At 55.6% G+C, this 12,484-nt stretch overlaps 1 protein-coding gene across 3 annotated transcripts in view; it reads right to left on the reverse strand.

The window, feature by feature from the left end:
- Positions 1-4,602: 4,602 nt before the first annotated feature.
- Positions 4,603-12,484, reverse strand: part of EDAR (ectodysplasin A receptor) — a 60,823-nt gene continuing 52,941 nt past the window's right edge. For all 3 annotated transcript variants that reach the window (XM_032493680.1, XM_032493678.1, XM_032493677.1), the window contains 4 exons: positions 12,165-12,237; positions 11,036-11,195; positions 10,259-10,319; positions 4,603-6,926 (listed from right to left, as the gene is read on the reverse strand). In XM_032493680.1, the coding sequence (XP_032349571.1) occupies positions 6,604-6,926; positions 10,259-10,319; positions 11,036-11,195; positions 12,165-12,237 (617 nt within the window). In that variant the 3' untranslated portion in view covers positions 4,603-6,603. The remainder of the gene's footprint in view (positions 6,927-10,258; positions 10,320-11,035; positions 11,196-12,164; positions 12,238-12,484) is intronic.

Consider the following 12,484-nt stretch of genomic DNA (forward strand, 5'->3'; position numbering starts at 1 on the left):
AGCTAGGATACCATCAAAAAAAGAAAAAACCACCTACAGAATGGGAGAAAATATTTGCAAATGACGCGACCGACAAGGGACTAATTTACAAAATATGCAAACAGCTTATACACCTTAATATCAAAAACAAACAAACAAACAAGCAACCAAGTGAAAGCTGGGCAGAAGGACCTAAACAAGCAATTCTCCAATGAAGACGTACAGATGGCCAGTAGGCACATGAAAAAATGCTCGGCATTGCTAATTGTCGGAGAAACGCAAATCAAAACTACAATGAGGGATCACCTCACACCAGCCAGAATGGCCATCATTCAAAAGTCTACAATGGATAAATGCTGGAGAGGGTGTGGAGAACAGGGAACCCTCCTATACTATTGGTGGGAATGTAGTTTGGTGTAGCCATTGTGGAAAACAGTATGGAGATTCCTCAAAAAACTAAAAATAGACTTACTATATGATCCAGCAATCCCACCACTCCTGGGCACATATCCAGAGAAGAATGTAATTCAAAAAGACCCCTGCACCCCAGTGTTCATAGCAGCACCATTTACAATAGCCAAGACATGGAAACAACATAAATGTCCATCAACAGATGACTGAAGAAGATGTGGTATGTACACAGTGGAACACTACTAAGCCATAAAAAATAAAATAATGCCATTTGCAGCAACATGGATGGACCTGGAGATCATTCTAAGAGAAGTGGGCCGGAAGGAGAAAGAAAAATGCCATATGGTATCACTTGTATGTGGAATCTAAAATAAATAATAAATAAATAAGAACACAAATGAACTCCTTACTACCTATAACTTTATTGATTTCTTGAATGTGTGTGAGCACACCTGACTGTCCTTTATGGTTGGATCACTGCATTCTGTTGATTCTTATTTTGTGGTTGGCTTTATTCCTTGATAACTACGTAAGTTTAAAAAGCTAAAGCTCTAAACTGTTCTTAGAAACAATAAACAGTACATATGTGTAAATAAAAATGTCTGCAGTATATGGTATATATGTATTTACATGCAATATATTGTATATGTTCAGTCATACTGTAACAATTCTACTTAATAAAGATGAAGAATGAAAAAAATAGCAAAATCCATTTTCCTAATTAAGTTTAATCTAATCTCAGCCTGACCAGGCACAGAGCTTCTCTGTTAGGGCTCCCTTTCTACAAACTTTCCACAACTTTCTGTGTCCATATTAGTCTGTTCCTTATTTTTTCTCCATCCAGAAACAGGCAGCTCTAGGACCACGTCATTTTTTTCCCTTAAAAAAAATACAACTCCAGTCCTCATACCTTTTTTTTTTTTTCACTCAAAACACATATTCCACTTTCCTACTATATACTGAAGTGTTCCCCCATCATTTTTAGTAGCTTCAATTACATATTTAATTAGAATCCTCAATTCTTAAAGATCCCCACCTCCAGTGAATGTTTCCGTATGTTGTTTTGTTTGAGAAGGACCTAGCTATTCAAGTATTCAGTAAACTTCTATCCCTTAACTTAATTTAGCACAACCCTAAAATTTCAAGTTGTCAAATATCTGGAAAGATCATTTTTAAGTAGACATTGCTAAAACATAATGATTCCCAAAGATTTCACCCAAAGCTCTTATCCTGTTTGCATTCACCTATAAGAATTTCATCATACCAATTCATTTCTTTGACGAACTCTGCAACAGAACCAGCGTGAACTTACTGACCTTCAGTAAACCTACGTACAGTAGAGACATGTCTGTACTGATTGTGCTGACAGCTTAAGCTAGCTTTAATAGCAAGTAGCAGTTCAGTACTGAATATTTTCCAGATCTCATGAACCCAAAATTTGTTGTCTGATTTCTTTTATACTTAAAAGTGCTTACAAATTTAAATACTTCTAAATGAATTAAATAGAGCTCATGTACAAGTTAGGTTTTGGGGGGTTTTTTTGTTTTTACAGAAAGACAGAACCAAAGATGTCAAGATTTTCCCCTGAATTAAAAAAAAAAAAAAAAAACACAACTTTTTTTCCCTCCCTGAGAGCCCAGGTAGATTACCTGCATCTCGCAAGAGAAATGCAAGCTCCTCCTGAGAAATGCAAGCTTTTACAAAACCCAACCACCTTGGCTGTTTTCAGGGATTTTTTTTTTCCTAGTTCCCAAATACCCACTTCAGCTTAAAGAAGTAACAGTCATAGACGATTGTATATAATTCGTTCCCATTCACATGCCTTACTTTCAGCGAAGTCAGGGAAAGAGAACAGGGTTTGGACTCAGGTGCTGAGGAACACACACCCCCCGAAGAAAAAAGCCAAACTGCCCCAGGCCCACTCTGATGCAACAGCAGGGCCCCTGTGCTCCAGACTCCAGGGAGTTCTAGTCCACACAATGTTGCAAAAATATCATTTTCTTTCATTTACGGGAGCATACCTGAAGCTCCCAGTTTTGTAAAATACACCCTCGGGGACTGTAAGATGGAACAGAGCTCTGATCATCCATACTTAAGTATTCACGGCCGAGGTTATCAGATATCAAGCAAACAACCATCCAAAACAGTCTCTCAGGGTCACAGTTCCCTACCCCAAAAGGGGGGAACCCCAGCCAGTGCCCCATCAGAGATGAGGCTGAATGAAAGACCAAGGCCAGAAAGGAAAACTGCCAACCGAGGCTCTGCCCCAGGTGAGGCCAGCGCGATGGGGCGGATTCCTGGTGTGCTCACACGCCAGCCCCCTTACTCAGACATCTCAGCCCACCAGCACAAGTTCTGACACACACGTGCAAACAGACATGGCCCCACAAACCAAAGATCAGAAGTGTAGCCCCAAAACTCCACTTCGTCTCCCAAACGGAGGCCTCCAGAGTGGCCTGGCTTCCGAAAAAAACGGACCCAGGGCGGCTCCCCGTGAGCCCGGAGCCGCTCACTCCTGGGAGGGAACGAGCCCAGGTGGGGCGGGTGTTCCCGGAGGCAAGCCCATGTGCCCGCCGCACCCTGAGGCCAAACTGAACCGTCGGAGTTTGGAGCAGAGAAAGATTTACTGCAGGGCTGAGCGAGGAGGACACGGTGATTCATGCCCCAGAAAATCCCGACCTCCCGGAAGGGTTTCAGCAAAGCCTATTTAAAGGCAGGAGGCGGGGTGGGGCGGGGAGTCGCAGGCACGCGATCCGCTGTGCGCAGTTCTCTGGTGGGCTGATGTGGAGGTAAGGTGGGCGACAGCAGTCAACACTGTTAACCCCCAGGCTCCAGAAGGTCTGGGGCCACGTGTTCTCCACCATCAAGTAGTTCATTCCTTCCCTTTGGTGGTGGGTCTAAGCATCTGAAAAACTCAGGGAAAGAGCATGAGATACTGGTATCTGGTCCTTCAGAGCGGAGCTGCAGCAGAGGACATAGGCTGAGCCTGGAAGGCCCCACAGGGCCCCACTCGGGCACGCAGGCAGAACTTCCCACCCTGCACAGGCCAGAGGGGCTCACCCCAAAACGGTGCACACAAACGGCAGATAAGCCCCGGTTACACAGTCAGAGGAGGTGGCGTCTAGAACTGCACTCCCAGACAGAGGCCTCCCCGCAGAGGGGCCAGGGCAGCCCCCTTCCCAGGGGAGCGAGCCCGGACGCAATGGGGAGACTCCCAGCCTGTGTGAGCAGGAGTCCAGGAGCCACGCACCCCTCAGCCACAGTGAGTGTGGACACAGCTCCCGACAACAGCCTGGGGGTGGGGGCACAGCGCCCGGCAGGGAGAGTCTTCCCCACCCCACCCCCTCCCCGGTTCCCGGCGCGAAGTGAGCTCCGCAGCTGCTGGGACGCGGGGAAGGGGCGGCCCAGGCCAGGTCGGCCTGCTCAGGCGCGGACTCCAGGCTAAAACTTCGCTAAAACTGTCACTGAACGCAAGTTCATGTGCCTGACACACTGTGAGGTCAAAAAACACCAAAACGTCCAAGTTTGGAGCAGAAGAAGGTTTGCTGCTGGGCCGAGCAAGGAGGACAGGTGGCTCATGCTCAGAAAACCCCGAACTCCCCAAGGGTTTCCGCTGAGCCTTTTTAAAGGCGGCTGAGGGTGGGTTGGGGGGGGGATGTCCCAGGGCAGGGGATCAGCTGTGCACAATTCTCCGGTTGATGATGATCCATCCTTAGGAGCCAGGTCTCGTGGCCACGTGCTCATGGTCATTAAGTAGTTAACTTCTTCCCTTTGGTGGTGGTTTTGAGCATCTGAAAACCTCAGGAAGCTTGCGTGAGATTCTATAATCTGGCTCCTTCAGAGAGGAGCTGCAGAAGAGGATACAGGGTGGGGGGTGTCTGTCCCGGGAGGCCCCTCAGGGTCCTGCTCAGTTACAGGCCCAACCCAGGTCAGCGAGGACCTTACTGACCACTGAGCTGTCGTGATGAAATAATAATTGTCTTTAGCCCTGAGCTTTGGGATGCTTTGCTCCCCGCAGCAGGTAAAAGGCACTTACAAACTCCGGGGGAAGCAGCCACCCACGCGTTTCCCCGGTGATCTCACTGTAACCTCCTGCTGGGGACATGGTCCAGCCACCCCATTTGGGCAGCACAGTCCCCAGACAGGACAGCGCAACCAGAACCATGTCCACCCCCCCACCCAAAAGAATTCACACTAACAGCCTGTTGCTCTCCCTCGTATTTGTTTATTGAAACTGTAAAATATAATAAGTTATAAAAACAGAATTAGACACAAGTATTGCTGATTAAGACGTCGCTGGCCAAGGGCACAGCTTAGCCTGGGGCTTTTCTAAATGTTTTTATTACAGCAAAACCATGGAACGTTGTCCCCGGTGGGACGGGCAGGGCGGAGCCCCGTCTCTGCTCAGTGATGCCCCGTGGTCTCACTGACCCGCCTTCCACCACGCAGGCTAGAGCTCACCAGAACAAACCTTTCCTGGATTTGTTTCCAAACAAGTAAATGACAAAGGAACATGTGACTCTGAGGACAAACCCCCTACACAGGCAGCTTGAGTCCCCAAAACAGGCCTGACGCCAGCAAGACCCCCAGCCCTAAATTCTGACAGCGGGAAACCAGGCCGCCCCTGCCCCTGCCCCTGTCGTCCAGGGCAGCCGCTCACCCGTGCAATGCTTGCAGCCTCCCTGGGGCGGCTGCAGAAAGCAGGGCACCCAGGATGCCAGAGAGGAATTAAAAGCGGGTCAAGTTGTGCTGTGGAGAATTCAGCCTTCAGGTCACAGCACACAGGCAGGGCAGCAGTGAGCACACTGAGTGCGGACTCCACCATTCAGACCTGTCAGGATGTCTGCGTTCCCCAGTGCCAAGTCGCTTGCTGCTCTAAACACACACTGATTTCCTCTCCAAAAGCATTTGCTGGGTCGCTTGAGTTATCATTTTAAAAACACTGCTTTGTAAGCCGGAGACTGGTTTAATTTAGAAACAACCGCACTCAGGCCTGCCGTGGGGGCTCAGCAGAGAGCTCTGAGTTACCCCGTTAATTCCCAGTCTCGGGCGGTGGCAGATGTGAGAGAATTTGCAGGAACAAGTCCCGACCATTAACTTTCTCTCTAAACGGGGGACGAACACTCGCAGTTACGGTGAAAACTCAATTCTGCATTCTTCTGTTTTCATTCCCGTTTCACCTGATGGCTCGGGCGGCATGCACGTCGACGGGGGCAGCCCCGCAGAGGCCTGGTGTTTCCTCCAGCCCCAACTCACTTTCGCTGGCCCGAACCTTCCTTCCCTGACTCTGCGTGGCAGATGCGCTGGGCTGGCTAGGGGAAGGGAACGGCCCACGTTGGCAAAGCCACACCAGGTCCCGGATGCCGGTCCCCACAGTCCCCATGGGCTCGGAAGGCGCCACACAGTGCATCCATGTCTGAGGCCCTCTGGAGACCTGGAGTCACGTGGCCAGCCCCTCGGCTGACCGCTCATTTCTGCTTGAAGCAAACGGCCCATGTCCCTGAGCACTGCTGCCCTCATGGGGTCAAGTCCGACTGAGGACAGAGTGGAAGGCCGTCCAGGGACCCTGGTTCCCAGCCCGGGCCACGCACAGCAGTGAGGTCGGCCACAGCCCACAGACAGCACACAAGGCAGATGCAGAGGGGCTGTCGTTCCGTGGAAGGCCAGAGGGACACAGGTGACCTCAGGGACACCTAGGACTCAGACGTGAGCAGAGCCAGACGCCACACACGCAGCAGGTTCTGCATTTTGTAGCCTTTTCCCAACTTTGGAGCCGCTTTCTTCACGAGGACACCCGGCTCCCTTCGTCCCCCGTGGGCGCCATCTCCTCTCCGAGCCGTGCTCACGTTTCCAGGACCTCCCTCCCACGGGTTGTGTGCCGTCTTCCAGAAAAGCAGCTCCAGGCATGTCTCTGTGTCTCCCCAAAACCTGGACCAGATCTCCACCTCTGTCCCCTGACACTGCTCGGGCATGTGGGGTGGGGACTAGCCGTGTCCGCGGAGAAGGAGTGGCAGGGCAGCCAGACGAACACAGACTCCCTCTGCCTGGTGACCCCAGCGCACATCTCCTGGGTTTGGTTAGACAGGAAGACAGGCCCCAGTTTCCTCTTGCTCCCTGGACCAGGCTTGCCAGCGGAGAAAGCCCGATTCTGGGGTCTGCGGACACCGCTCCCGCTGCAGAGCCCGCCTCCATCCCGGCCCATCCACGCGCTCCTCAGGACACAGGGGGTGGGGGCGGTGTGGGTGGCAGGACCCTGGCCCACTCCAGGATGTCTGCGCACAGGGACTCCACAGCATCCAGCCGCTCGATCTGCACCAGCTTGGTCAGCAGCTCCGGGATGCTGTAGCCGGCCGTGCTGATGCGGTCGAACAGCTGCAGGCCGTCCGTCATGCCCCCGATCTCGTCCCGCTTCAGCCCGAAGCTCTCGGCCAGGTGGCGCCACGTCTTCACCACCGCCTTCTCCGAGTTGTACGTGGAGCTGAGCATCCGGCTGGCCTTCTCCAGGCAGTCGAACGGCAGCTCCGTGGGGCTGAGGCCTGCGGGACAGAGGACCACATCAGACCACAGCAGGAGTGTGACCGCAGCAGGAATGTGACCCCAGTGAAAATGACTTCTAGAACCTCTTTCATTGTAAAGTAAAACACAGATGCACAAAACCACACAAGTACACACTTAAGGCGAACAAATCCTGGGACCTTGCCAGCCACACAAGAAGGCTCTCATTTCCCTCAACCAATAGCCCCTACTGGGGGAGGCATGTGCTCAGGGGTAGAGCATGTGCCTAGCGTGCACGAGGCCCTGGGCTCAATCCCCGGTGCCTCCACTACATAAATAAATAAATCTAATTACCCCCCCTTAAAAACAACAACAAAACCCAAATCTTGGACGCCCGCAAGGACACACTACAGTCACCAACGGCTTTAATACAGGCCTCCCTTTGTCAGGTGTCCCTGCCCCACAGGGGGCTGGGCCAAGGAGGGGTCGAGGGACAGCATCATGTCCCTTTTTGGGGACTGCAGTCACGTCAATGAAAGGTGCTCCAAAGACAGCCCAGCACGGTGTCACCTGAGCCAGCTCCGTGGCCCAGGGTCTCAGTGAGGCTCAGCCAGGAGCACCAGAGACGGGGCACTTCCACTTCTGGAGGGCGCAGCGGGCGTGCTTCTCCCCATTCCTCCTGGTAAGTGCGGCCCAAGCCCCGGACACCACGGAGCAAACGTCCGGAGGCTGGAGAGTGCGGAGGAGAGGCAGACGCTGGGGCCCTGGACGGGCAGTGGTGGTCAGTTTCTGGGTTTTCTGCTGATTCCTCATCCCAGACGTGGAGCTGAAGAGCCCAGAAACCCAGAAATACCCACAAGTACAGACCAAAATGCCCATCAACCCTGCAGTCTTAGCAAGAAGAAAACATTCAGGCAGTAACTGCTTCGTCACAGTCAAACACCACAGAACAACCTGGCCCCACTCCCTCCGAGGCCGGCAGCGCTGGACGGGGAGCCTGGACTTCCTCCCCGTCAGCTGGTAAGGAGCCTCCCTGCCCCCACAGCGTCAGTGGGGACGACCCAGAGAAACAGATTCCCACCCCCACCAGCAAGAAAGGAGCCCCTGCTTGGGCGTCAAGGCGAGCTGCGTGGGGACCTGGCCGCCCACCTCCACCTGGTGGCAACTAGGTGTCACCCCTGCCCCTGCCACAGGCGCATCAGGAACACCAGCTACAGGGACGGCTAAGGAAGACCCAGAGCCTCGTGACACGACAGGACCTGTTCAGGTTTCACGAGCAACTCACTCGTCACACCAGGAGCCGGGGAGCTCGCCAGCGAAGGAGGGAAAGGCCAGCAGGCGGGGCCGACACTGAGATAAAGGACGTTAGAATCACCTGACAACGTTTCAAAGAAGCCGCGAGAGAATGCTTCAGCGAGCAATTAAAAGCACACTTGAAACAAATGAAAAACCGAAAGCCCTAACAAAAGACAGAAAATATAGAGAACCAAATGCAAGCGTTACGGCTGAAAAATGCAGGAATCAAGATTAAAAGCAGACAAGCTCACTGGCAGAAGAGAGGCAGAGGAAGGAGTCAGTGAGCTGGATCTCAGACTGGAAGTGACCCGTCTGAACGAGAGAACACAGACTAAACACACAGAGCCCCCGGGGCCTCTGGGCTATCACAGAAGATCTCCCCGTGTCACCAAGTCCCAGAAGGAGGGGGGTGGGTGGGCCCAGATAAAGGAACAATGGCTGAAACTTCCCAAACCTGGAAAGAGTGAGGCCTACAGAGTCAAGAAGCTCAGAAAATACTGAAGAGGATAAACCCCACAAAATCCAGATCAAGACACACCATAAACTTCTGGAAACTAAAGACAAAGCAGTCTTGAGCAGCCGGAGGAAACGCCCCTTCTCTGCAGGGTAGCGGCTAGAACAGCTGTGGGTGCCCATCAGGGGCCGGGCGCCATCCAGGGGGGTACGGTCCCCGTGCCTAACAGCCCAGAGATGACGAAATTAGAGAAAGCAAGAGTGGACTGGGGCTGCCAGGCGCCAAGGACAGGGTGTGGGGCTTGAAAAGCCAACAGGGCTCCTGTGGGGACAGGACGGCTGTCTTCACTGGGTCAGTGGCAATGTCCCAGTTGTGACTTTAAGGGACGGTTTGGCAGGTTACCCCCGGGAGAAACCGGGTTACGGGCCCAGGACCCTCCGTATTCTCGCTTCATCCCACGTGTGAATCAACAATGATCTTGAAGTCACAGGCTTAAGTAAAAACTAAACAAAGGACCCTGACACCTGGCACTCACTGCAGATGGGCCGCATCAGGACCTGGGGGCAGGAGGGGGCGGTGGGCAGAGGTAGTGGGATAACGTCCACCCAGGGCCGGGCTCTGCGGGTCCAGGGCCGGGCTCTGCGGGTCCAGGGCTCTCGGCCTCGGCCGGGCAAGGGGCTGTGCGTCGCTGGGGGTGTGCGCCCGCCCTGGGCGGCGGGAGGGGGCTGAGCGCCCAGGGCTCCACCCTCCCTATCTTGCTGCAGGGCCTCCTCTTCCCTGTGAGGATCTGAAATTAATTTGAAAACCACTGGGCCAGGGGTGTGGGCTCTTGAAGCCAAGGCACCCGCTGGAACAAAGACCTGCTTTGACCGCAGTGGAGTACAAAGTACAGACCGTGCTCGCGGGCGCGGGCAGACCCGCCAACCCGCACAGGAGTCGTTGTGGACAGAGGCCCCGTCCCTGCAGGCGGCCGAGCAGCGTTCTCAGCCCCTGGAATCATCCCTAGTGGTCACTCCGGGCCCACACAGCACCCACCCACGAGGCTGCCTGGGCTCAGGGTGCTGGGCACAGCCCTCAGCAGAGAAAGGGGCGGGCACCCGGCTCCCTGGCTGCTGCCTGGGCCAGATGGGGACCAGAGCCCAGCAGCCAACAAAGCTTGGGGGGGGTCCCCTAACCTCCACGACCAGTGTTCTCACTCTCCTGGGTGCGTGAGAAGGCAGCTGAGGGTCTGGATTTGGAAGAAACTGGGAATGTGGCTTCTGCTTCTGATGGAGACGTCCACACTCCTCAGCTGGCCGTCCTTCCCTGCCCATCCCTAGCCGTGGTGACCGTCGGAGAAGAAGGAGGGCAGGGCTGCTGATCTTTGCATCGAAGCCTCAAGGCGACGGTGCTGATGCAGAGAGCGCATTGTGCAGGATGCGCTCCTGTGCCCCGAGCACCGGCCTCCTTGACCCCTGGCTCTAGTGTGTCCTGCCTCGTCCCCAGAGGAGGAAACGTGTTGAAATTGCTCCTCACCTCCAGTTTGTCTCCCCGCTCCCGGGCACCAGGCTCCGTCAGAGTGCCCTCACGGGGATGTCTGAGGGTCCCTGCGAGCTCAGTGCCTGGTGCGGGGGCTCCGCTTACCTTCCGCGACCCCGCACACCTGGGCGTACACCTCCAGTATCTTCTTCCTTCTACTCTGAATCTACAAGAGGAAGAGAATGTTACTGCTCAGAGAAGGCAGAAATGCAGCAAACAAGGGCCCCATCCTGCATCTCGGTGGGCAGACGGCTGCTTCCTGGCCAGAGACGCCGAGCCATGCGCTCACAGGGGCTCTGTCAGATTTACAAAGGAAGCCTTCTGCTTGGGCCGCTCGGTGCCCACGGGGCTCCGCTGGACACAGACCCACAGGACAACCCAAGGCCTCGTCTGGCATCGGTCTGTGTGGAAGGAGGGACCTGGGGACCCTGGCTCGCCGGCAGGCAGCTGGGATACTCAGCAGCCAGGACGCGGTATGTCTGTCGGGACCGGGCCGCGGCCAGATCCCTGTGGGGCCTTTTCACCACGGGCGACGGTGCCCGGGCAGAGCTGACGGGCTGTCCCATCCCCCGTGGCCCCTGTGCGGCCCCTGGCCTACTCCCGCTCCCGTTTCCGGGGGAGCAGACACGTGTGTGCCCGCATGCGTGATTCTTGTCTGGTAGGACACATGCCAGCATGTTCACAAAGGGTTTCCTGTCCTGGGCTACTCCAAGCCATTTAAACCTTCTCCTGAAGTGTTCGTTTCCCTTTTCTTCTGTAAAGCTGTGTAATAGGAGAGCTGGGTTTTGTGTTTTCAGGGTCTGGAACCTGTTGCCTGGCTGGGCTCGTGGGAGAGGCCCTATCTCAGCGGGGAGGTGGGGCCAGACTGGGGTGCGGGCTCACCCCGGCCGCTCTGGTGGCGGTGGCCGACTTCTCCCGGGCCAGGTGGACCAGTGACAGCAAGCACCGCTCTGGAGAGCCCTGCCCGTCGGGGGCCGGGTCCTCGTCGCTGTCCAGACTCCGGTTCAGCAGCTGCTCCTTCTCTGATGAGGCGTCATTCTCGCTGTGGAAACAGGATGCTGGTGACCCTCCTGGCTGGACAGCCTAACCCACTGCCCCAGTGGTGGAGACAGTGGGTGCAGGGACCTGCCCCCGCTTGACCGGGCAGCTCCGGGCCCTGGGCACAAGGCGGAGAAACACCCACTCTCTGGGGCCCAATGCTGCATGCGAGGGTCCCGAGGTGGCCAGGAGCTCCTCAGCCGCGGGGCCACCAGGGCATGGGCACAGCCTCTGCTCTCTCCTCACCCCTCCTGGCCTCTAGCTCACCCCTGTGTCTCCACGGGGCCAGCACTGGGTCCCTGAAGATCTCAGGAGTGAACAGAGCCTGTGCTTGGGGGGCCCTCTGACAGTGGAGGGTCGGGGGCTGGAGTGGGGGCCTGCTGAAATGTGTACGTCTGGGGGAGGGGCCATAGCTGCCTGGCAAGGGGCTTTGGGACGTCCCTCGGGGGGCAGGAGGGCTCACGTCACACCCTGGCTCCCTGCCTGGGCCAGAGCCCTAGGCACACGTGGGTTGGTGCTTAAACTTTCAAAATCATTCCAAATGTATGAAAAACAACGTTCTTTTTTTATAGGCATCCTACTCGCTTCCTGTGGTTTGGCTGAAGACTAATTTAAAAACAAAGAATTATATTTGCTAGCAACTGGGTTACAGAAGTGAAGCCCATTCCCGCCCAATGTCCTCTGGAGGCAGAGGATGCAGAGCAAACAAGCCAGGAGGTTTCAGGGTCCTGACGCTGTCCCTCCTGAGAGCAGCCTTGGGGCAGACGCCCCGCACTTCACTGCCCCCCACCCCCACCCCCGGACCACCACCCCTCGCACCGCAGCCCTGCTGCTCCCCCAGGGCACCCGGCACAGCCTCCAGGTCACTCACCACGCCGCAGCCCAGCTCCCTGTCCTGCTTGGACCCCCAGGAACCCTGCCTTCAGTGGGCCTGGGACCTGCCTTGCCTGGCTAGGGCTGATGCCGGACTCACCTCTTGGCAGACTTTGCCGGAGCAGCTGTCAGCTTTTCGAATTCATCCTTCTCAGAGAAAATCACCACATTTTCTGTGGAAATAAGGGATGGGAGGGGAAGGTGTCAAAGTCTGGCCCCGCCGGCCTCCTCAGGGGCAGACGTGCCCGGGACTCTCCTCAGCCTCAGACCCCACGGAGTGGGTGCACCCACCCCCCTCCCTCGGCCTCCCCCCCCCCCCCCCGCAGCTGCGTGAGAGCTGGGGCTGTTGGAGGCCAGGTGCGGGCAGCGGCCGGAGGGGCAGACAACCTCCCGGGGACAGGCCCGCACTCCAGGGCTGCT

The sequence above is a fragment of the Camelus ferus genome, chromosome 12 (genome assembly GCF_009834535.1).
Source record: "Camelus ferus isolate YT-003-E chromosome 12, BCGSAC_Cfer_1.0, whole genome shotgun sequence".
Classification (NCBI taxonomy): domain Eukaryota; kingdom Metazoa; phylum Chordata; class Mammalia; order Artiodactyla; family Camelidae; genus Camelus; species Camelus ferus.